General features: G+C 52.7%; 1 protein-coding gene across 3 annotated transcripts in view; it reads left to right on the forward strand.

Annotated features, from left to right (window-relative positions):
- Nucleotides 1-23,276, forward strand: part of FRMD5 (FERM domain containing 5) — a 291,605-nt gene that overhangs the window by 263,245 nt on the left and 5,084 nt on the right. For all 3 annotated transcript variants that reach the window (XM_070423593.1, XM_070423602.1, XM_070423609.1), the window contains exons 5-13: nt 1,491-1,588; nt 3,724-3,847; nt 6,363-6,450; nt 14,135-14,223; nt 17,011-17,074; nt 17,664-17,755; nt 20,922-20,996; nt 21,562-21,630; nt 22,721-22,827. In XM_070423593.1, the coding sequence (XP_070279694.1) occupies nt 1,491-1,588; nt 3,724-3,847; nt 6,363-6,450; nt 14,135-14,223; nt 17,011-17,074; nt 17,664-17,755; nt 20,922-20,996; nt 21,562-21,630; nt 22,721-22,827 (806 nt within the window). The remainder of the gene's footprint in view (nt 1-1,490; nt 1,589-3,723; nt 3,848-6,362; nt 6,451-14,134; nt 14,224-17,010; nt 17,075-17,663; nt 17,756-20,921; nt 20,997-21,561; nt 21,631-22,720; nt 22,828-23,276) is intronic.

A 23,276-nucleotide genomic window follows, 5' to 3' on the forward strand; every position in this document is an offset into this window, starting at 1 on the left:
AGGGGACTGCAGGCATCTGAAGGCCTGACTGGAGGATTCACTTGCAGGACGGTGTACTCACATGGCTGTTGGCAGAAAGTGTGCGTCCCTGGCGAGCTGTTGGCAAAGGCCTCAGCTCCTCGCCACAGGGACCTCTCTAAAGGGCTGTTAAGCATCCTCAGGCAAGAGGAGAGGTCCAGGAGGAAGAGAGAAAGGGAGGAAGGTGCCGTGGCTCCGTGACCTCGTCTCGGATGTCAGATCTACCACTCCTGCTCTGTTGTTGGTCAGGCGCAAGTCACTAAGTCCAGCCCACACTCAGAGGGAGGGAGTTAAGCTCTACCTCTGGAGATGAGGAGTAGCAAAGAATTTACAGACATACTAGTATGTTTAAACGCCTGCCGCACTCCCCCCCCCCCCCCCCCCCCAGCCAGGGAACCACTGTGGGGGTTTAAACATTTGTCCATAAGAGTTTGCTACCCCTGGCTCTTGCTCTTCCTGGGGTACCAGTGAAGTTATGAACATTGCAGACCCCACTCCTTGGAAAGACATTTTCAAAATGGAAGTCAGCAATTCCATTCCACTGGGACAGGGTGCACCAGCTGCTTGTGAAACTAGGAAGCCGTGAGAATGCAAGGAGTACAACATAGTGACGAAGAGCCAGCCTCGGGAGTCCGACAGTCCAGCATTTGAAGCCTGGCTCTCTGCCTCTTACCAGTGTGTGCCCATGTGAAAATCACATGAACCTCACTGTCTTTTTTTTAAAAGGGGGAAGGGGGTGGGGTGGGGGGATAATAATAGTACCTACGTCAAAGTGTCAGGTGAGGGTTAGGTGAGATGTTGCATGTAAAGTGCGTCACCCCTGGGTGGGCAGACAGTGCGTGCTCAGTACACGGCAGTTGCTGTTAGCTGTTGCTCTGAAATCCTCCCACCTGAGGCGAGTGCTTCGTGGATGTGAAGCAGTGTTAGCCACTAGTTTCCACGCTTCCTTCAGTCGGCCTCTTCTCACACCTCATTTAATTCTGACACATCAGGCTGACCTCCGCCGATGATGAGGCTGCTGCACAGACCCACAGGTTCTCCTGAAAGGCCAAGGCAGAGCTCGCTGGGCGCGCCCCCCACCACTGGCCACTTCTTAGGAAGGAACATCAGCCAGAGTCTGAGGCCGAGAGAGGCCCAGGCGGCCCCTCTCCTCCGACATGGGTTTCCTTTTGGGAATGAGTTGATCTGGGCAGGCTCCTCCACGCCCAGCACTGGGCGGACAGTGTTTTTAGCAGGGAGTGCCATTTCCGTTTTGAGCTACAGAAAGAGACTGACAGGTTGTTTTGAATTGAACCTCAAATCAGTTCAGAGCAAAGTACTTGAAAGAGTCTTCAGGGAAAGGGAAATTGTATTTGTTCTATGGTATGTTTTGAGATTTTTTTTTTTTAATGTAGTAAAAGTGTCCTGACAGAGCTGCTGTCTTTAAAGCAATCAAAGAAATTCTTATCATGCAGCCCGTGCTTTCTCTCCAGGTATTTGGTCTTCCTGCAGATCAAAAGGGATCTCTACCACGGCCGCCTCCTCTGCAAAACATCCGATGCCGCCTTGTTAGCGGCTTATATCCTTCAAGGTAATGACTTTTGACAGGACAAATTCGCTTTTCATGCTAAGTGCAGATTACATTATTTCCGTTACCACAGATGACTACTTCTTGGGTACACACAGCCATATCTAACTTGAAGCAGAGAAGTCGAGGGCTTTGCCGCGACTCCCTAGACGGAGAAGGCTCTGACCGCTGAGCCCGACGCTGGGCCCGAGGTCTTTGCACCAGCCCTGCGAGTCATCCGCACGGTGTTGGGGGTGTTTTCCCTGCACCCTTGGGTGATGAGGTTACCGAGACTGGAGAGTCATCTGAATCCACGTTTCCTTTCATGTGAATCTCAAAGAAGTGAAGCACCTTGGAGTTCTGGCGCCTCTTTCGGAGCCCTTTCTGTTCAGAGTGCTCCAAGTTGAAAATGTTTCCACGTAACAAACACATTTCCTAACATGCTAATAAGGTAGAGTTGAGTCTGTACTCAGCTGGTGCCCAGACTGGCTTTTTTTTTTCTTCCGTTTTTTGTTTTGTTTTGTTTTTGCAAAAACAGTGGCAAAGGTAAGCACTCTTCACTTATAATCCCTCTCCTCTCATGAAATGCAAGGGACTTCTAAGTGCCACTTCCTAGACTTATTTTAGTCCTTAAAATAAGGACACTGTCACTGGACTGTTGTGGACCATAGCACTGAGGTCGTGAAGTTTCCATCAAAGAATCTGAATGCTTAATTGGAAATCTGTGAACTCTGGGAGGCTACTTTATGAAGAGAACCTGGAAAATCCTTGCCAATAGAAACTAAAATTCTTCTGGCAAGAGAAATAGCCGAGCTGCGTGAAGAACGTAAAAGTCAGCCCATTACAACTTGGCATGCTGAGACTCCTATTTTTAACAATCGCCTAAACAGGAAGGTCTTCCCAACCCTGAGGTCCCCAAAGAGGCCCTTTTCATTTTAAAGGCAAACCCGGTTCCATCTACGTGCAGTTTTAAACTCGAGTCTTTCAGTTTACCCTGGCAACCATAGTGAATGTTTCCGTTTCTTTCCTTTAAGGAAATGGTGTCCAACATTGATGTTTCCCATTTGGAGCTTTCTAAACAAGGTCATAATAAATGACTCCACGGCTCATGGTCCCTCTGGACATTAGGCCCAGAGAAGCCTTTAGTCTCTTGCTCAAAAATAGAAATCCCCCGTAATTGGAAGGATAATATTCAACGGTGAGAGGAGGGCTCATTTCCCCTTGATAGTGACTCATCCCTCCATACTTCTCTCAGCGCTGGTTGTGGTTCTCACGAGGGAAGGAGGAAGGACAACCACGGCAGCTAGAACTTCTTAACATCCTTCCTCCTCACATCTCCACCGCGTGCCTGTGGAGCACTTCCCGTGGGAAGAGCTGGGATCTCACCTCGGAACACACTGGAGAGCACCGTGGGCCCACCCACCGCCACCCCTGCCCCCAAAGATCTCAAAGATCCGACAGCTTAGCAGCTTGAGGATGGACTCCCGGACGGAGCCCCACGCCTGCAAGGAGCTGAGAAGCCAGCCTGGGCACCGGTGCTGGGGATCTCAAGGGCACTTTCTCGTGACAGCCATATTCCCTGCTCCGCAGTCCTCTCCAGGGGACCTGGCACCTGCTCAGCTCTCAGTGAATATTTATTCAAATTTATTCACTTGATTTCATTTCATTCGGACGGAAAGTTGAGTTCTGAGTCTGGGTCAGGGCTCATTCATCAATTTGCTGCGTCCCTACTAAAATCCTCAAAGCGGGATTTCTGACCTGCCTCGGGCCCAAGAGGTTCTGTCTTCCTGATCAAGCTCACAGTGTCCTGTGTTGACACCAAGAGCACTGCTCCCAAGCCCTCGTGTCCTAACCGAATGGAGGAGGGCCATGGTGTAGACCTCTGCTCTTTAATTGCAAATTTACTTGTGGTGCCCTCCTGAACACGGGGTCAGCTCTACCATCTCTCTGCTTAGCCTTGGCATCAGCCCAGTGTGCACACCTGGGAGAACAAACGTGGACATGCTCTTGAGGTGCATGCCCTCCGCCCGCCCCACAGCCACGCTCAAGGTCCACTGTTCCGTGTAAGTCTGGTGCGTGCGCTGACTTTGCTCTGTGTGTTCGTCTTCTGTTGCTTTGCCAATGCTCACAGTTGTCTTCCTCTGCTTTCCTTTTACAAGCGGAGATTGGAGATTATGACCCAGGAAAACACCCTGAAGGCTACAGCTCCAAATTCCAGTTTTTCCCTAAACATTCAGAGAAGCTGGAAAGGAAAATTGCTGAGATTCACAGGACAGAACTCAGGTGAGTGACACTCAGTTCCAGCCCAGGACTCTGACCTCCTTGACTCTGGATGTGCCATTTCCGGTGACCCACTGACAGCACGGCCCCACGCCCTGTGGGCTCACCTCCACGAAGAGTGGTGTAGGCTGAGACTCAAAGGCAAGAGAAAGACGCAGCATAGTAAGGAAAACAGGGAGATTGGCGCAGAGGTATTTGCTTCACCAAGAAAAATGAAGAGACAGAGGTCAAAAGCATGAACTAGCAAAAAGGAAAAAAAAACGTAAGGGAAATAGCAGAAGGGAAAAAAAGATTAGAGGAGGAGTTGCGTGGGAATGTGAAAAACAAGCGAGCCTCTGGCCTCAGTGGGAGACCGTGTTACAGGGGCTCCGGGTCAGTGGGTGGGGCGGCACCAGGCAGTGCCGTGGGTGCCCTGAGAGCCCTCGGTCAGAAACCACATCTTCAGCGCTGCCTCTTCCACCTTCGCAGAGGGAAGGAGGAGAGAAGCAGCTGGAAGCAAGAGCGTGTGCTCCTCAGGTTCTTAATTAACCCAGGATATTCCTAATTTCATCAAATAGCATTAATGCACCCTTTCACCCATATGAAATAGGATTTCCTACAAAGATTGATTAAACACACACACACACACACACACACACGCTGGAGCACGGGCTCTCCAAACAGATAAACCATGAAGAAAACCGTGATATACAATGTATTGTTGTAAAATAAAACTTGCCATTATATCAATACATTATACTTTTTTTTAAATCTTAAAAAATATATGTGTAACTGCCTTCCTGGGGAAGAAAAACGCCCAAGTGGGGGTAAAAGATATCTAATGATAATATTAAGTCTAAACTAGTCCCTACCCTGATCCCCTGGGCCCCAAAACACAAAGAACAAATCTTCACCTTCAAGCAAAGATTTTACTGACATACATGTCCCCACAGCCTCCTTCGCCTTTATAAACAGGCCGCCTGCCCACCGTGCGGGGCAGGACTGGTTCCCCACCCTCCCAGCAGAATGGAGACACCTGTCAAAGGTGGGATCCCAGCAGCTTCCCATCCCTCTCCCTGGGCAGGCCGGCCTCCACCGGGCTCCTCCCATCACTTTTAGGGAAATAGCGGCCCCTTGTGGCAAAGGTCGGAATGCACACGGGCCTGTGTGAGGGCTCAGGGTGAGTTCAAAGGAGATAGCAGGGTGTGCTGGGACTCCCTTCGAGGCTGTCACGAAGGTTTTGGGTGTCAGAGCAGTGGGAACAGCCCTTCGGAAACCTGTAGGAGGTGGGAGACTCCCAGGAAACGGTGCTGCTCTGCGGACCCGAGCGGTTTGGGCCAACTCCAGCGATGATTGGAGCTACGCAGCCCAGCCCTTGGCTTGCTGCACGAGTATTTCCCAGACACCTTTCTGTGCCTCAGCACATGGGTGGATGTAGAAGTCTGCAGTAAACATACTTCTCACACAGGTTCAGCTCCTGCTTCACACTGTAAAATGGGTCTGTGTTTCCTTTCTCCAGCTCTAACATGAGTTCCTCAAGGGCCCAGACGGCACTAAAGGTCTTGGTATATTTAATAGCAGGCAGCACAGAGGCTGGCACTTAAGGTGCCGGTTGATCGTCGCCTCTCCAGAGGGACACCCTGGCCTCCTCCCGCCGTGGGTGGCTGGTCTCTCTGCCCTTCACACATTGCCCAGCCCTCCTCACACTGAAGCCACCCCCACGTCTGTAAAGTACGTCTGCTTTGCCAGGGCTCGGGGCCCCGAGAGAGCCTGACGACGGAATATGCCACCGGCCTGTGTTGAACTCAGATGCGGGGGAATGAAGATGCTAGAGGCCCCTTCTTCATATGGCTTGTGCCAGGGCTGGTTTCTTCCTTTTGCTGCCTGTTTCCTTTTCATAGTCATCACCCCGTGGACAGCAGAGCTGTAGTGGCGTCTGGGGAGCTCAGCACTATCTCCTGCTGCGTCTCGTCACCCTCAATTCCCATGTGTCCTCTTGGTAAAGGAAGGGGGCGAGGCAGCACAGCAAGATATCCAGGCCCCTTGTGTGCATTTCAGTCTAGATCAGATCCCCGATGAGAAACCCATGGCCTGCAGCCAGCCTACAGATGTGTTTTGTCTGCTGCTGTAGTGTTTAAAATCATGAAATTCCACACAAAAAAATCAGTATCTCTGACTTCTCATTTAAAATCACATCTAGCCGAGCTGGGCCCTGCATTCCCACGTGACTACAGTCTTGGAGCAGAGAAGCAGCTCCCCTCCTTAGCTGGGGTTGCACTCCCCAGTTTGCCACAGTCCCCATCACTCCCTACTGTGTTCCACTCAGCCCATGTCATTCATTATGGAGCCTGCCTCTCCCCGAAGACGTGTGGGGTTTTGACCCTGGACCGAAATCTCTAAAGTTGGTCCGAGGACAGAGCAGGGAGTGCACTTTGGAAAAATTGTGGTATGAGACTCATCCTGAGCACTTGATAATAATTTGCCTCGGGGGCAGCGATGGAAACAGGAAACCCTGAAACCATCTTTTTCTTTATTCCAGTGGTCAAACACCAGCAACATCAGAGCTGAACTTCTTAAGAAAAGCTCAGACACTGGAGACCTACGGAGTGGACCCTCACCCGTGTAAGGTAGGGTCCCCATGGGGGCGGGGGGAGGTCGCACTTGCCTTCTAGAGAGGGCAGCAGGCAGGGAGAGCCCACGTGCCCACACCCCCACCCGCTCCACCCCTGCAGTAGCTGGGTGATTCGCTTTTAGTGACAGATGCCAGAGAAAATGTCTTGTTTTGAAAACTCCTCTGGATTCCACGCTGCGTCATTTGGTGCTGCCACGTCAATGTCAGAGGGTTGGAGGCCAAGTCCATCTAAATAACAAATCTGAAGGGGGGGGGGGCGGGGCCAGTGTGGCAGTCGGGGGTAATTTGGTGGAAATGAAGAGAGGAGGAATGTGGAAGGCCGCCACAGGGGGCGACTGAGCCGGCTCAGCGGACTGCCCACCCTTCCCTGCCCCGTAATCTCGTTTCCTTCCAAGAGCGGGTTTTATTGACTGCAGCCGAGTAAGTCGCTGTGCAGAGCTGCAGTGGAGTCACATTTAATTCCATTATGCGCCTCTCAGGGCAAGACGGGGACAGCCAGGGAGGCCCTGCCCAGAGAAACCTCTGTAATTACTCACATGTGTCTGGTGTTTGGGAGATGAGCTCAGGCAGCCGCAGTCACTGCGGAGAGCAGCGGGACCCGCGGCTTCCCTGGACTCTGTTGCCGTGTCCCTCCACTTCATCCCCGTACCCCACTTGCCTTGACACTCCTGTCTCTGCCTCAGTTCCTTCCAGTGTTTGCCTCTGTCTTTTCACCACCGGGCAGACCGCTGTACCACCAGTAAAACTGATCCTCAGACTGACCTGAGGGAGACAGTCTCCCATGGGAGCGGGAGGACAGTTAACCTTTCTTCCCGACAGGTGAGGGGACAGCATAAGTTTCCAGCAAAAATTAAGAGAATGGAAACCCAGGAACCAGTGCTGTGGGGGCAGAGTTGTGTTTCCCTTGGCCTCTTGGTGAGGGGACGGTGATTTGTTCTTGCAGAGGATTTAACGTTGACACTTCCCATGTGAACTCTGACAACATTCTAAGTCAGAAACCCGGGTCACCTTCCCCGCCTCCGCATCCCCCATCCACCAGCATGGCCTCCCGCCAGGTAACCCCTGTGTTCAGCGCTGTCAGAAGACACATTGATGCCTCTTTGTGCCAAAAAGTTGTCATATGGGTGTTTACAAGTGAATTAGCACAGCTTCGTAAGTAATGCCTCTGCGTTAACTGCTGTAGTCCAACCTGCAGTCATGGCTCCGGTGCTGTCAGCAGAGGAGCCCGCACAGGACTGAGGGGGCCTCGGAGCCAGCCGGCCTCAGCTCCAGTTCTGCTCTCCTGCGTCCTGCAGCCTTTTGAGGCTTCTCCGAGCCTCACTTTCCTCATCTGTACACAGTGGGCACTCAATAACTGCACTCCTCCCTGAACTGCTGAGTCACTTCATGACCTCCAAAGACACAGCTGCCTAAAGACAGGCATGGTCATCAGGAGGTGCCAGGCACCTCTCTTTGACTCCAAATCTGCCTTGTTCCCTTGAGGCCACACAGAGTGCCCACCTCTTCAGAGACGGGTCCCTGGGCAGGGCTGCCACCTGACAGCACCTGGTGGGCCGTGGGCCTGGGCACAGCTGAGTGCCTGTGGGGCTCCTGGCTCAGTCCTGGCTCTGATGAGTGTGTCCTTCTCGGACACAGGCTGAAGGGACTGCAGGAAGGAAGGAAGGGACATTTGTGACACCTTCCATGGCAGGCCCACGGGAATCCTTGCACATTATTTTCTCACTTCCTCTTGGTGCCAGCCCTGGGAGATCAGTATTATTCTTCCTGGTTTACAGATGAGAATATCAAGTTCCACGAAACCACAATTTACAAGGCCCCGAGAGGTAGAGCAAGAAGTTGAGCTGAAGACACTTCCCATGCGGTGTCTTCCTCTGGGGACGGGTGGGAGCGCTCAGCACTGGGCTTCCAGTCCCTTGTTCAGGGCCCTACGCTTCTTGCTCAGCCAGGGCCCTGCTGCAGACCCGCACGGGGCCCCTCGCTGCATCTCATCACTGGGCTGCGGCTCAGGACTTCCTCAGCGTTTTGAGCAAGAACAGTTTGGGAGCCTTTGCTCTTGTCACTACGTAGAGCCACTCTGGTAATATGCTACCAAGCACTCGCCTTGGTGTTGCTACAAGGAGAGCTGAAATAAGCTGGAGCACTCGGGGTAATAAATACTGATGATTCCTATTAACAGAGAGGCTATTACTGGGCCCAGGGAATCTGGGGCACGTAGCCCTGGGGAGGACAGAAGAAGAGGAATCGTTTTGATAATTAAATGGGAGCAGAACAACACTTTGGCTGGGCTCTGTCTCCTGGACTGATTAAGAAGCTGCTGCTCTTCCTGTCCATTCGGACGGTTTCTTTCCGTCCACATGTCCTTGTCTGGCCCTGGGACCAGGAAGAGGAGACCCTGCCGAATCTGGGTGGGACAGACGGAGGGCTCCGGTAGCTGCTGGCTTAGATAATGCCAAACGCTGCACGTTCACAAGCTGCCCGAGCTCTGTGCAGGAGCCCCCGCAGGCCACGCCTGTAGCCGCCGGACGAGGACAGTGTTGCACCTGTTCCCTAGCCTGACACCTCTCCAAGCCCAGGAGCCACCATCCTGTCCTCCCAGGGGCCCCGGGACAGGCTGCTTCCCCTGGGTCCCCGCAGGCCTGGACTGTGCCTCCCGCCGTTAAGGTTTGTGGAGTGCTCAGACCCGTCCCAGGTACCCAGCCTGTACCCAGCCTTATCATGAGTTATAAAGGGGCCCTTCATTGAACGAACGTGCCAGGCACTCATGTGCACTATCTCACTTAGTCTTTTCAGTCACACTGCCAAGATGTCCTTGTTCTCTTTCGAAGCTAAGAATACCTCGGAGGGACTAACATGTGCAGTTACTGGTACAGACGGTACTGGAACTCGAACCCAGAGCTGTCTGTGTCTCAGGGCTGTGCTTTCAGTTATCACTCGTGGTCTTCCTTCTGGAGAGTCGGCATTTATTTAGGAACAAAGCAGGACTCTCTGCCAATGGTGGTAGAGAAGGCAAAGACCTATGAAACGACTGAACCCATAAAAATTTAACCCAAGTTCACCGAGTGGCTTTATGTCTGTTCTGACAGACCAGAAGAAAACTGATTTCAGCAGGATCTAGGTTGGAGCAACCACACAAATGAAATGCCAATGTCATTCCTTTGCCCTTAAAATAGGACCATAACTTTCATAATCGAGCTGCCCAGGCTTCTCTGTAAGTAAACCCTCCTCCAGCTTGACAGGTTGCCCCTGACCACAGAGGAACGGAATGGGGTGCAGTGATGGCTCACCCCCGTCCTCAGGTGGGCCCCTCTTGGCTGCGCTGAAAGGAAGAACTTGACTAAAGTCAGCTAGGTGGCAAGTTTCTACCAAGATTTCCACCTCTGAGCTGTCATGGGGTGACACCAGGCCTCTTACGGGGTGCCTCCTCCCCATTTCCACCCTAGTTTCTTGTGGCCAGGTTTGAGTATATTAAAATTGAGTGATTTTCATGATTGACTTAAAGGTGCCAGCTCCGTGCCCTTTCAGGAATGAAAGTGTCTGGAAGAGCATGTAGATTCCCCCTCCCTAATGAAGTCCGAGGCTTCATCACCCAGATTGAATTAGTGTAAGTCGTGCTCTAGAGAGAGGATGGATGACCCAGAGAGGCGTAACAACCGAGAACGCTGGGCCCCTCCTCCATCACACCCAGGATGTCCCTAGGGGGCAGACGACAAGCCTGCCTCACTGTATCTGGAGGTGAAACCTGGGGGGCAGGGCAAGGTGGCCAGATGTCCCTACTTCTAAGAACCAGTCAGTGCTGATCTCCAAAAACCCTCTTCTGGGCAGACGGCACATCTGAGGACAAGCCTTTGAGGAGACCGAGTTGATGCAGGTTGCGTTGGCTGGTGGGCCCCACGTGACTGACGGGTGCAGATCCGTGCCGTCTCCAGGAAAGCTCTGTTAGCCTCGTCCTGGCGGTCAGTCATTCAGGCCACCAGACACAAGTCGTATTTTTGAGTACATATTATTTCTTGTCCTGATTTACAAATGAGGAAACTGAAGTTCAGAGAAGTTAAGTAAGTCACAGAGCTGGGATCCTACACCAACACCAAAGCTCTTTGCACAAGGATGAAAAAGTGAAAGCAAACTTCTACCTCAAACTGTGAGTGTAAACTACATTCTCCTGGCTGTTAGCGGATGTGGAGTGGAGAGGGCGGTGCCCGCCTGTGCCGTCAAGACCTGAGTTTTTATTCCACCTCCCAGGTGTATTAATGGCTCAGTCCGGTGGGTACTGATTTCATCAGGAGGGGGAGGGGACAGGTGACTGTTGTCTGTGTCACTTCTCTCCGCGTCCTCCTTCCCTCCTCTTTTTGTCACTTCACTTGTCCTTTCGCACACAGATCCCAAGGGCAGGCTCACAATGAGAATGACCCGTTAGATAGAAGGAACTGGGGAGGTTCCAGAGAAGGTGTCAGCGTGGCTGCCTGTCTGTGTTTTCACGCTGGTACAGACAGGCGGTATCTCGCTGTAAGTCCGAGTCCCGCTCCTCATGTGCCAGGCAAGTAGCAGACATTCCGGCCACCCTCCGCCCCTGTGGACGCCCTTCATCGGGAGCTGGCGCAAGGACGCAGTTTAGAGAATTGCTCTCTTCATGTGAGAGACTGGATGGGGGTGGGTCCAGGTGCTATTATTACTCGTTGGAATGGCGTGGCAGCAGACCGGGGTTTATTCCCAGTTTGCTCCCTGTTCCAGATCAACCGTTCTGGTCAGGACAGGATGTTCCCTCTAACGCCAGTACCTGCCTCCACCGGGAGGCCAGCCAGAGGGGTCTGGATGGTGCAAATGGGCAGTGCCACGCCATAACCTGGCATCGGCACCAGCTCGTGGGGGGAACCCTCCTCCCTTGGCTCTGGTCAGAGTCACTGGGGTGATTCCCACAGTCTCTAACCACCGCAGCCCCATCTTCCCTTTCTGCCCACTTTCCTCTCACCCTGGTTCCCGCAGGGACCACTCAGGTCCCCTTGTACCTGGTCCCCTAACAGGAGTGACATCTCCCTTTCTGCCCCAACTTCCCACCCTTCCCTTCCTAACTAACAACATTTAAATCCATCAACATCAGGAAAAAAGAGTAACATGTCAGGTTTTTATAAAAAACAGATTTTTAATTAAGTTCCACAAACTGAGCTAATCAGTAGCAGCTATCATATTAACGGCACAACCACCAGCAGGTATCGGGTGCTCCCTAAGCACAGCCTAAGAGGAATCTCATCGACCCTCACTTCACAGCGAGGCTTCGGAAACACGAAGAAGTGAAGGGCCCGCCAGGTCACAGGGCACTGACGGCAGAGCCAGACCCTGGGCCTGAGCGGTGGGCCCCGAGCCCAAGGCCCTGTGGGATGGCGCAGGCGCGCTCTGCCCTGCCACTGCCCACGGGGGTCAGCGGGACAGAAAGCAGAGAGGCCCTTCCCTGCCCACCCTGCTGCCTCCCTTCCTACTCTTTACCCAAGCGTCCTCAATCCTCTGCAGGCAGACCCTGTGTCGTCCACCCCCCCCCCCCCCCCCCCCCCGCCCACCTGTCTCCTCCCAGGCCTCTCCTGTCTCTCCGGGCGCTGGAAGCACCCTCCCCACTCACCCCATTGTGCCCTCCCCTCCCGTTTGTGCCCACATACATGCTTCCTCCACTGCAGCCACCCTGGCCCCTCTGCCCGCCTCACTGTCTCACACACTCACCTGGTAAGCATGTCTGCAGGCCTGTTCTGTGAGTATCAACAAGGTAAGGCCCCACCCTCAGGCCTCTGCCTTTGGAAACCTCAGTTCAGGACTTCCTTGAATGGAAAGCCTCCTGGTGCCCACCCTCTGTCCGAGGCAGGCCCTCCCCCACCTCTCCCAGCCATTCCCCACCCAGGCCCCCGCCTGCCCCACCGCGTCCCTGTCCACCTGCCAGGTTGGCACTTGTGTGCAGCGCTGACGCTCAGGTGTAAACCACCACCCAGGGCCGCTGACAGGCAGGAGGAGGTCCAGCTCGCGGCTTCCCAGTATCTCCTCTCAGGTTATTTTTAAACAGCTTCTCGCTGTGCCCAGGGTTGAATGACATGGTGCTTGCATCCAAGTGTCTGTTGACACACCCTGAGGAAAGGACAGTAACAAAAATACACTAATTGGACGTGTTTGTAAAACATTCCCTGGGCACAGGTGCTCACACCTGTAACCCTGACTCTAAGACACTTTTAGGGGAAAACTTTTCTTAAGGCTCACACAGCCCTGCAGAGGCTTCACTGTTCCGGAGAGCCCACCAGCCAGGCCCCAACTCGTGTGCCTCACGCCCGTGCTGGCCCTGACTCCACGGCACCACCTCAGCTATGGCCCAGACAACCCTCCTGCACGCACACCTGACCAGCATTCCGCCACAACGTCCTGGCCACCTGAACACACCCTGACAGGGCAGGTTCTCACCTGAGGCCCCTGCCACAAAGCAAGCTCCCCTGAGAGGGCATCACCCGTCAACCAGCTCTCGGTGCCCCACCCCAAACTGGAAAAGACCTGGTCCTCGTGGAGCTCACTGCCCCCCGGGAGGGAACACGACCTACAGCTTGTGCTGCACCCTCACCCTCAGCAGAACCTCAAGCCTGGTGTCTCCTGATGGTGACCGGGGACCAGGAGGCCTCTTTGTTGGTTCAGGCAGATAGGGCTGGTGATGCCGTTCCCCTTGGCCAGTTGCTTCTTATCTTTTCTTCAGCTAAGCTTTCCTGGGAGAGGCCAGTGTGTAGGGGCCATCATAACTGCCATATTCATTCATTCATTCTCACCCTCCCTCTCTCTACTCCCTCCCCTCTCTCTCCTTCTCTCCTTCCTCCCTCTGTAACAGCTTTTTGAGATATAATTCACATATCATAAAGCCCATCCTTGTAAAGTGTGCTTATTCACAGCCATGCAGCCATCAGCACTATCTAATTTTAGGGCATTTTTATTGTGTTCTGTCGGCTGTCACTCCCCATCTCCCCTTCCCCACAGCTCCTGGCAACTGGGAGCTTTTTGTCTCAATGGATCTGCCCATCCTGGACATTTCATATACATGAAATCATACAACATGTGATCTTCTGTAACTGGCTCCTTTTAGCATAACGTTTTCCAAGGCTGTAGCGTGTGTCAGTACTTCATTCCTTTTTACTGCTGACTATTATTCCCTGTAGGGATGTGCCGCATGTGGTTTAATCATTTATCAGTTGATGGATATTTGGGTTGTTTCCACCTTCTGGGTGTTATGAATATTTAATCCTGCTATAGACATTCATGTCCAAGTTTCTGTGTGGATATACGTTTTCCATTCTCTTGGGTGCATACTTAGGAGTGGAATTGCTGGGTCATAAGGTAACTCTATGTTTAACAATTTGAAGAACTTCCCACCTGATTTCCAAAGTGACTGCGCCATGTTACAATCCCCCGGCAGTGTGTGAGGGCTTGCCATTCTCACTGGACGTTCACCACAGCCTTCTAAGATTGGTACCATTATAACCTACAGCTTACAGTTCAGGGCATGGAGGCTCGGGGAAGGTAAGTAACTTGCCTTTGACTTCCCAATGCCATGCTCTTCCCTCTGTGCCCTCCTGCCGAGGAGCAGCCCTGCATCACCCGGGCACCACCGCGTCTCACCCTTCCGCCTCCGCGCCTGCACCGCCCTGATGAGAAGTCTTCCTGTGTTGCAGGATGTGTCCGGAAATGCTGCGTTTCTGGCCTTCACTCCTTTTGGATTTGTTGTTCTTCAAGGAAACAAGAGGGTCCACTTCATTAAATGGTGAATATCTTCTTTTCCGAGACAGGCTGTTTGTCCTTCACCCGCTGGGGAGGCCGTGGTTCCCGTGCCCTTTGTCTGTGATCGGGCAGTTCAGGTTCTGAGCCCCTCCAAAGCCTGGCATCCGTAGTGCTGCTGGAGGCAGCGGTCTCTCCCTGGAGACCCTGCTCTCCCTGAGGGGTGTTGCTGAGAGCCAACAGCCTCGCCAGAGGAGGAACGGGTGTGCAGGGTTGGTTTCTGGGAACGATGAGAGGCCTGGGGCTGGAGCCAATGTTAGAGAAGCCGAGTCCCCATGAGAAACGAGACTTGGGACTATTCCCTGCTGGGGGCCATGGCGTCTGCACGGATGCCTACTCCCTCAGCCGTTCTCCTAGCAAAGGAGGGGCTCGCAGTGACCCCTGGGCAGATAGGAGTTACCTTATTGCTCTGGCAAACACCCTCCTCGGGCCGACCCCACTTGTGGGCACTGCCTGCCCCTCTTGAGGGGTTAGGCGTCCTCAGCCTCCAAGAGTCACAGCCCCCTTTTTCTTCCCTCTCCCCCTCCCTCGCCCCATTTCTAGCGGGCAGGAGACACTGCCTCGGCTGAAGCCACTCTGAGCTGCCACCTCCTGCCTGTCTGTCTGGGGTCTGTTCTGCCACGTGCGTGGCTCTGGGAGCCAGCGCAGTGCAGGCTCTGGCTTGTTGATGGACGTTGGGCCTCTGAGATGCCCTTTTCCTGGTCCGTGCAAACACCTCTCGCCTCATCAAAACATGTTGCCTGTTCTACTAAGCCCCTGTGATTCCTGTCCCTCCTTGGGCCTTAGACGGCCACGTCTAAGCTGGCAGCTCCTCCCATGGGCTTGGGCAGCTGGCCATCCTCGCCCAGCAAAGCTCAGCAGGGGAGCCTGCTCCTGTCTTGTTTCCTTTGCCGTCTCCAGAAGAGCTCACGGGGACTGAGGACACAGCGGCTTCCTGACGAGCTTTCCGCTGGGGGAACTGCAGGACGTCCGTCCTCCTGTGTCCCCTTCAGCTCCCGTACTGACCTCACAGACACCACCTTTCCACCCTGTTGCTCTTGTGAAGCCTGGCAATGAGGATCGGCCGAGTGCTAGTGAAAGTCCTCAGACACCAGCCCCAGCTGGCCCACCCACTGTGCTCTTTGGGTGAAGATGGTGAGGGTTTGTGGTCCAACAAAGCACTTTACAGAAACAAAAAGACCAGGATCAGGCTGCCATTCTCCCTCCCCGTGAGGAGCACCTGCTGCCTGGAATACAGCCGGGTGGCCTGGTGCCCCTTAGCGAGCCCAGATCCTGGGCCACACCCTGACCAAGGTCGCTGCCTCATGAGGTGGGACACCCCTGTTATAGGGACCTGCAGTCCCTAACGTGTCCCTACCCCTCCGGAAGCCCTGATGGTCACCTGGTTCTCCCAGACCCTTTTACCCTCAGTCTGCAGAAAGTCTCCCCTCCGTGAGGTCTCAACTCTAATAGATGTAAACCCAACCTCACTTCCAATAGAAAACTCTTCCTCTCCTGTCTTTCTTGTTGAAGCCTAGATGATCTGTGTGCTTGTTTATATATTAACTGATATTTATTGTCTTATGTGAGAGATTGACGGGTTGGAAGGGAATCAAACAGGGAAGGATTATGCTGTGTCCTGTATTAGCGCAGAATCATCAGCTCTCGTCCTGACCCAGCCATGATTTCCAGGGAAAAAGTGACCTTCCTTTGGCCCCTCAGCTTCGTCCAATAGTAACCTGGGTACATGGCTCTCACTACCTTGTCTAGGATACCGAGGAAATCTCCCTGGACACTGCAAAGTGGAAGGAGCTACGTGCAGGCACGTGCACCTGGCAAGACCTCCATGGGGGTCTCAGTGGGTAGAACAAGGACTCTTGAGGCTGGAGGGCCTTTGGCTCCAGAAGGTAGCCGTGTCCGGCAAATGGAAGGAAGGGACACATGGCCAACGCCGAGGCCTCGTTCTCTGGCTCTCGGGGACAGCCTCCCGTGACCCCGGTCATTTTTTCCTTTCGTAAATGTAACCAAGGCTGCCGGCAGTATGTGGAGGTGAGGTCTGAGCCGTGCCGTGGACAGTAACCATGTCACTTCTTCTGATTTGTGTCTGTCCCACGGGTGACGTACCCCAGTATCCTGTTTGCCTCTTTTACTGCAGCCATTCACTGGGCTGGTGGCTTCAAGGATTTTTCTACAAAACCCCCTAAGCCCCTTTCCTGGTCAGTACGCTGCATGACTGTTCATGTAATCTGTTCTCTCTTTGGTATGTTGTCCCGCCCCCTCCCTGAGATCGTTTGACATTTGTCTGCACTCAGCTGCATTTTCCATCCAGTGGCACGGTCACCCGAAAGACTCAACTCCCTCAGAACCTGGTTGCGTTGTTTTCCATTACTTGCTGTATCTTGAACTTTGGCCTCATCAGCTGCTGTGGCATCTTATGTTTGATAGTCCCATCTAGATAATGCACCTGTGTTATGGACCAAACCCTAAAACGGCCCAGCACCCCTCTGCCGAGACTCACTTCCCATGCCAGTGCCCCCATGCCCAGCCACTGTTGGTGAGCCTGAAATCCTCCTGTCACCCTATTAGGGTTTGACCAGAAAACTGTGGACTGAACTATTTCAACAACTGTCCTCTAAGGCCACTGCGCTGCTGTCTTGTTTTAGTTCTGATTTTGGCTAAAACTGTGTCTGTGCCTGGAGCCCCTTCCAGTTGGGGTGGGCTGTGCATCTGCAAGACGTGACTGTGAACGGACAGCCTCACAGCGAGGTGACTGCTGCTGTCTTTGTGCTTCTAGGAATGAGGTGACCAAGCTGAAATTTGAAGGGAAGACTTTCTATTTATACGTAAGTCAGAAAGAGGTGAGTGCCGGCTTCCTTCTTTCCAGGGAGGCTGGGGTGCTAGGATGGTCCCTGACGGCCAGGGCTGAACCAAAGTGCTCCATCCAGGCAGAGCTAAGCCCCCAGCATGCTGAGCCAAGACCAAGGGCCAGGCATGGAGGGGAGGGAGGGAGAGGAGGCGAGGCCCTGGAACACAGGGCTTCCTCAGGGATGCTGACAACGCCCAGGGGCTCCATGCCTCCGGGAAATGCAAAATAGAATTCTTTTGCTTCCGTATGAAAATTCCAAGATAATAAATACAAAAGAAGAAGAAAAAGGACCATTTTTAGATGAGGGCCACCTTCTCTGGGGAGGGCTTTCTTGGTTCAGTGTGTGCCAGCTGAGACTTTCTCACTGGCCCTGCCGGGTGTGAACTTACACAACTGAGCTCTGCCCAGGGGTCCCCAGGCCTTCTCTTCCAACGAGCCAGCGGCCAGGCAGCCCCTCTCATCTGCAGCCTGGGAGAGTCATGGGAGCCCTCAGACAGCTCGGCGGGGGTCAGTGTCCTGGTCTACGTCACCCTTCACCTCTCCACCCCCACTCAGCTGTTTCTATGTGGGGTTTTTTGTAGGAAAAGAAAATTATTCTCACATATTTTGCTCCAACTCCAGAAGCCTGCAAGCACCTCTGGAAATGCGGAATTGAGAACCAAGCCTTCTACAAGTGAGTAGACAACACATGGCATGGGACCGTCATTATCTGAGCCAGTGCGGGGAAAGCTGCTTTCAGAGGGATGATGGACAGGACGCATTCAGAAATGAGACGTGAGATGACAAGGCTAGCTTCCTTATAAAACTCAGGCCCCTCTTGGGGTGCCTGGGTGTACCCCCTGGAGGGACAGAGCTGAGATCTGGAAATGTGTTTCAGTAGAGTTGCCTAAGTTGTGATGTCCTTGGACAGCCCTCTGTGTTGACGCACTTCGAGGTTTTCAGAGTAAAGCTTGGACCAGGAGAAGCCCTTGGGTGCCTGACTCAAATCACACCGGCCCCCTGGAGCCGGTCGGAGCCCTAAGACAGCTCAGAATACAACAGCTCCATGGAGCAGGCTCAGCCCAGAGCAGTTCCCTAAGCCTTAGAGAGATCCTGGGCCCACTCCCCAGTGAGTGACCTGGTGCTAAGCTGGCAGGGATTCTAGCCCTTCCTGGAGTGTCAGTGCCAGAGGTGTGGCCAGGTGCCCAGGAGCCTGGGATGGGGTAGCTGGAGGGGGGCAAGGACTTGTCTGGTTCTGAGAAGCCCACTTTGCTTACCAAAGAATTTTGTAAAGTATTTGAGGGGTTTGTGCTTAGTTTTCTTTTCTTAAAAGAATATATTTTTATTGTTTTCAGAGAGGAAGGGAGAGAGAGATAGAAACATCAGTGATGAGAATCATTGAACGGCTGCCTCCTGCATGCCCCCTACTAGGGATCAAGCCCACAACCCGAGCATGTGCCCCAACCTGGAATCTAACCGTGACCTCCTGGTTCACAGGTCAACGCTCAACCACTGAGGCACCACGGCCGGGCTATGCTTAGTTTTCTTTAAGAAAGTGGGCATAAAGGTATTAGGGAGCAAAGAAATAGCCCATTGAGAAACTGGAGTGATGCCAGATAGAGTATGTTTCACCAAAACCCTTGGTCTTGTTTTGAAAATAGAATGCAATGATTTATGCTTTAATAAGCTGTATCTTAATCAGGACAACATAAGACAAAAGGGTGTAGTACAGTGATTCCCAAAGTGGGCGCTACCGCCCCCTGGTAGGCGCTGCAGCGATCCAGGGGGGCGGTGATGGCCACAGGTGCATTTGGGGGCGATGAGTAACTGCTATTAAAATTTAAAAAAAATTAATTTCCAGGGGCTGAGTAATATTTTTTCTGGAAAGGGGGCAGTAGGCCAAATAAGTTTGGGAACCACTGACACTATGTTCTGCCGGATAGGCCATTGTTCTCCCTCCAGTAACCGGAGGAGAGAGCAGAATTGCTCTGGGCTTTGGGGGCAGAGTGGGGGACGGTAGGAGGTGGGGTATCATCCTTCTTCCCAGTGAGCAGACTCTGCTACCTACTGGCTACTATGGGATGCTGGCCAGCAGAACTGGTCTCCTCCCTGTTACTGTGACCACAGCCCCAGCCGTTGTTTCTTGGGCAGGCTTTCTGCACTGCTTAACAATTTCTGTGCATTTGATACCGAATCAGGGATGAGCTGAATGGGTGGCCTGAATTCTAACCTGAGTTGTCTTTATTCTTCTCATCGAAGAGAAGACACTTGGAAAAGACTTTTGCATGGTCAAAATTTCCCTCCTGTTCAGTCCCTGGTACCCAAGGGGAAGCCAAGCAAACATTTCAGCACCATTTCTGGAGGCCTTTACTTTTCTATCTGTGTCATGGGAACAGAACTGTGCTTCTGAACCTGTGACCAAACCCGGTTTCTGAGTCTTTCCATTAATAGGCCTCCAGACCTAGTTAGCCCTGCCAACACCCACAGTGGAAACCAAGGTCGTCCTTCACTGTTTTCCATTAACTACTCAGTGTTCTAATTAGTGTGAGAAGTCAGATCCCCAGTTAGGCCAAGTTTCTAGCAGCGGCTACTTGGGCCTCTGAGCATCTCTCATTCGCAGATTCCTGCCAGTGCCCGGTGCTAGGAAGGGAGCCAGGTCGGACTCAAGAATGTGCTCGGGCAGGAGGGCACTAGGCTGAGCCTCACAGAGTCCTGAGCGAGGTGGGGCGGGTGACTCTCAGGAACTGCTGGTCATGGGCTGTGGGGTCAGCTCCCTAAGTATTCACGGCCCCCTCCCGGCAGAGGCTTCAGACCTCGCTGGGTTCCTGGCAGTGAGCAGCAGGGGCACCCAGACGTGTTGTGGCTGAGTTGGGTCTTGGGAGACTTCGCTCTGGGCAGCTGTGCCTACACTTCCTTTCCTAAGTGGGATCAGAGAAGTCACCCAAAAGGACGTTTCACAGTGCCCGTGGCCTTCCCGCGTCTCACATCAGCTATTTCGACAGCCTTGAAAGGGAGGTGAATGGGCATTGGGATGAGGTTCCAAGTTTAAATAAGTGATGGAACTTTTATTGAAGTTAAGCTAGCTTCTCCATTTCAGGACTTCTCGGAGTCTTTAATGTGATAATACACGTTAGGGCTCTCCAAGAAGGAGATGAAATAGGAAGGCACTTACCTAGACATGAACGTGAATCACCAAATACTAGGACTGGAAAGGTCTCCTGAGGCCACATAGTCTCAGCTCCATTAGTTTATAGGTAAGAAGACGGAGGCTAAGGAGAAAAAACTCTGCCTAGCTGAGATCCAGTAGGTGGCATTCTATTATTCCCCCAGATTATCATCCCTAACATTTATTCTCCCAGTCTCCCAGGTGAACCCCTCACTCTCCTGACACGAAAGTGGGGTTCAGCCCTAGTCAGTTTGCTCAATGGATAGAACATCAGCCCACGGACTGAAGGGTCCCCGGTTCGATTCTGGTCCAGGGCACACATCTCAGTTGCAGAGTCGATCCCCGGCCCTGGTCAGAGACGTGTGGGAGGCAACCAATTGATATTTCTCTCTCTCTCTCTCTCTCTCTCTCTCACACACACACACACACACACACACACACACACACACATCAATGTTTCTCTCTCCCTCCCTTCCACTCTCTAAAAAAAAAAATCACCGGGAAAATATCCTCAGGTGAGGATTAACAACAAAAAGAAAGTGGGGTTCAATGTGAACACGGCCCTCAGGTCCGAAAGGAGTCAGACACCGGCAGGGCTGTGAGGGCCTTCTTGCTGTGGAAGTCGCTGGGAACGCGCTATTTGGCCTGGGACAGTCGCAGGCCGCCTGTCACACGGGACTTTGCCTTGCTGCAGGCTGGAGAAGTCAAGCCAAGTCCGCACAGTGTCCAGCAGCAACTTATTCTTTAAAGGGAGCCGGTTCCGATACAGGTAAATAGTGACAGTAAGTAACCATTATGGACCTATTTTCAGACCCTTCCCCCAGAACAATGGCTCAGTGGTCCTTATCCTTGAGAACAAAGAAACTGGAAACCTCCAGAAAAGCCTGAGGTTCCCATCAAATCCCGTCTCCTAGCCCTTTGACTATTCTTTCCCTCCCTGCAGCTGGGTCTGTAGGGTTTTAAATGAGTACCTTCTCCTCCTGCCTTTACAACAGCCGCACAATAAGAACTGTAACAGTAATTCTTCCCATGTCTGTCTAAGGATTTCTCTTTTTTTGCAATATTTTTGGAACATCCTGGACAAGGAGGAATCATTCCTAAATGAGAATGAAAGATCCAAGACTCCAGAGACAGAGGGCTCTCTGAGATCAGCTGCCGGGACATCCTAGGCTTGCTAGTGGGGGTGAAGTTCTCTCTCAGTGGCCTAAACACTGGGAGGGGGTAGGCCAGAGGCAGTTTCCCAGTTCTGCCGAAGTAATCGGAGAGCTTGGAGAGGAGCCCCGTCCTGGAACGCTGTCTCACTTCTTGCTGCTGCTTCATTATACTCCTTACAGTGGCCGAGTTGCAAAGGAAGTAATGGAGTCGAGCGCCCAGATCAAACGGGAGCCGCCGGAAATCCACAGGTAGGCTGCCAGGGGCTTCTCCTAAAAGCAGTTTCAGCTCAGGTCCCGGAACCTCGAAAGAGCCAGCAGTTGGAGTAATGTGAAGACTCTGGCCACATGGCTTCCAAAAGGGGAAGGAGAACAGGGCAGAAGCGGTGAAGAGACCCACCTCAGCTAACGTTGAATGGAGAGCGGGGAGAGCGGGCTAATGCAGACAGTACGTCAGATCCAGGAGCACCTTCCTGGGTAATTCTGTACTGTCCGCCCAGGTCCTGAAATTGGTCATACACCATGGAGGACATGTCCAAGCAGCAAGATTTCATTGGCTGTGGAATCAATTCATTACGAAAGCCAGGGATAGCCCCACACCCCAGTCACGCCCCTCGTAAACTAGTTCTGAGAGACAAAAATGAAGAAAAAAAAAAAAACTAGTTCTGAGAGCCATGCTTCGTGCATACATTTCCAGGAGCCCATCTCCTAGAACCCAGTGAGACCTAGAGAGAATATGATTGGCCAAGAGAGCTAGGGTTTGTCAACCAGCCTGACCTCTGGGAATGGGAGCCCTTTACACAGAGCCCCCTGCCACCTCTGATGGGGATCAAAGGGGCTGCCATATCCATTTTCGGGAGCACTGATTGTCCCGGGGCACCATCCTGCTCAGAAACCAGTGGCACCATTGCCACACTAAAGGAAGGTTCTGGTGGGTCTGGGACATAGGGAATCTCTCTGACTGGGATCCAAAAGCTGGTATTAAAGATTTTTTTAAAAACAAAATAAAGCCCTAACCGGTTTGGCTCATTGGATGGAGCGTCGGCCTGTGGACTGAAAGGTCCCAGGTTCGATTCCAGTCAAGGGCATGTACCTTGGTTGTGGGCACATCCCCAGTAGGGAGTGTGCAGGAGGCGGCTGATCAATGTTTCTCTCTCATCGATGTTTCTAACTCTCTATCCCTCTCTCTTCTTCTCTGTAAAAAATCAATAAAATATATATTTAGAAAATAAACAAAATAAAACTTAAATGGCCAGACAATTGTAGTGGCCACTCCTCAACTCGGAGTCCTGACCACAGCTATCTGTGCACTAAGCTAACTGTTCTTTTCCTTTAACCTCAGAGCTGGGATGGTTCCCAGCCGCAGCTGCCCCTCCATAACCCATGGCCCAAGGCTGAGCAGCGTCCCCAGGACTCGGAGAAGAGCTGTTCACATCTCCATCATGGAAGGTAAGCATGAGCTCTGGAGATGGAAGGAAAGCTGACCACAGATTTCTCCGAGTTGTGACTTCGACCAGTTCCACTCGGGGACCTTGAAGTGAATTTGCACTGGAGACAGCAGCAAGTTTCTCTGATGGTAGGGAGGAGGTTTCACCCAGCGGATGGGCACACAGGCGGGGTGTCAGGGGCAAGGGGATCCCCTCCAGCCCCGCTGAGCTGTAATCCAGGAGGGTTGTTGATCGGAGAGTATCTGGGGTAGACCTTTGGGAAACAAGGCATGTGGGCTCTACCAGGTTCCACGCAGTTCTGAAATTGCTTTCCATCCAGAGGCCTTTCACTTGTTTTCCAGATCTGACCAGTCTCCACAGCTTAAGTCAAGGGTCCTCAAACTTTTTAAACAGGGGGCCAGTTCACTGTCCCTCAGACCGTTGGAGGGCCGGACTATAATTAAAAAAACA

This window comes from Myotis yumanensis, unplaced genomic scaffold (genome assembly GCF_028538775.1).
Source record: "Myotis yumanensis isolate MYYU_CA2020_CCGP unplaced genomic scaffold, mMyoYum1.0.hap1 SCAF_1, whole genome shotgun sequence".
Lineage (NCBI taxonomy): Eukaryota > Metazoa > Chordata > Mammalia > Chiroptera > Vespertilionidae > Myotis > Myotis yumanensis.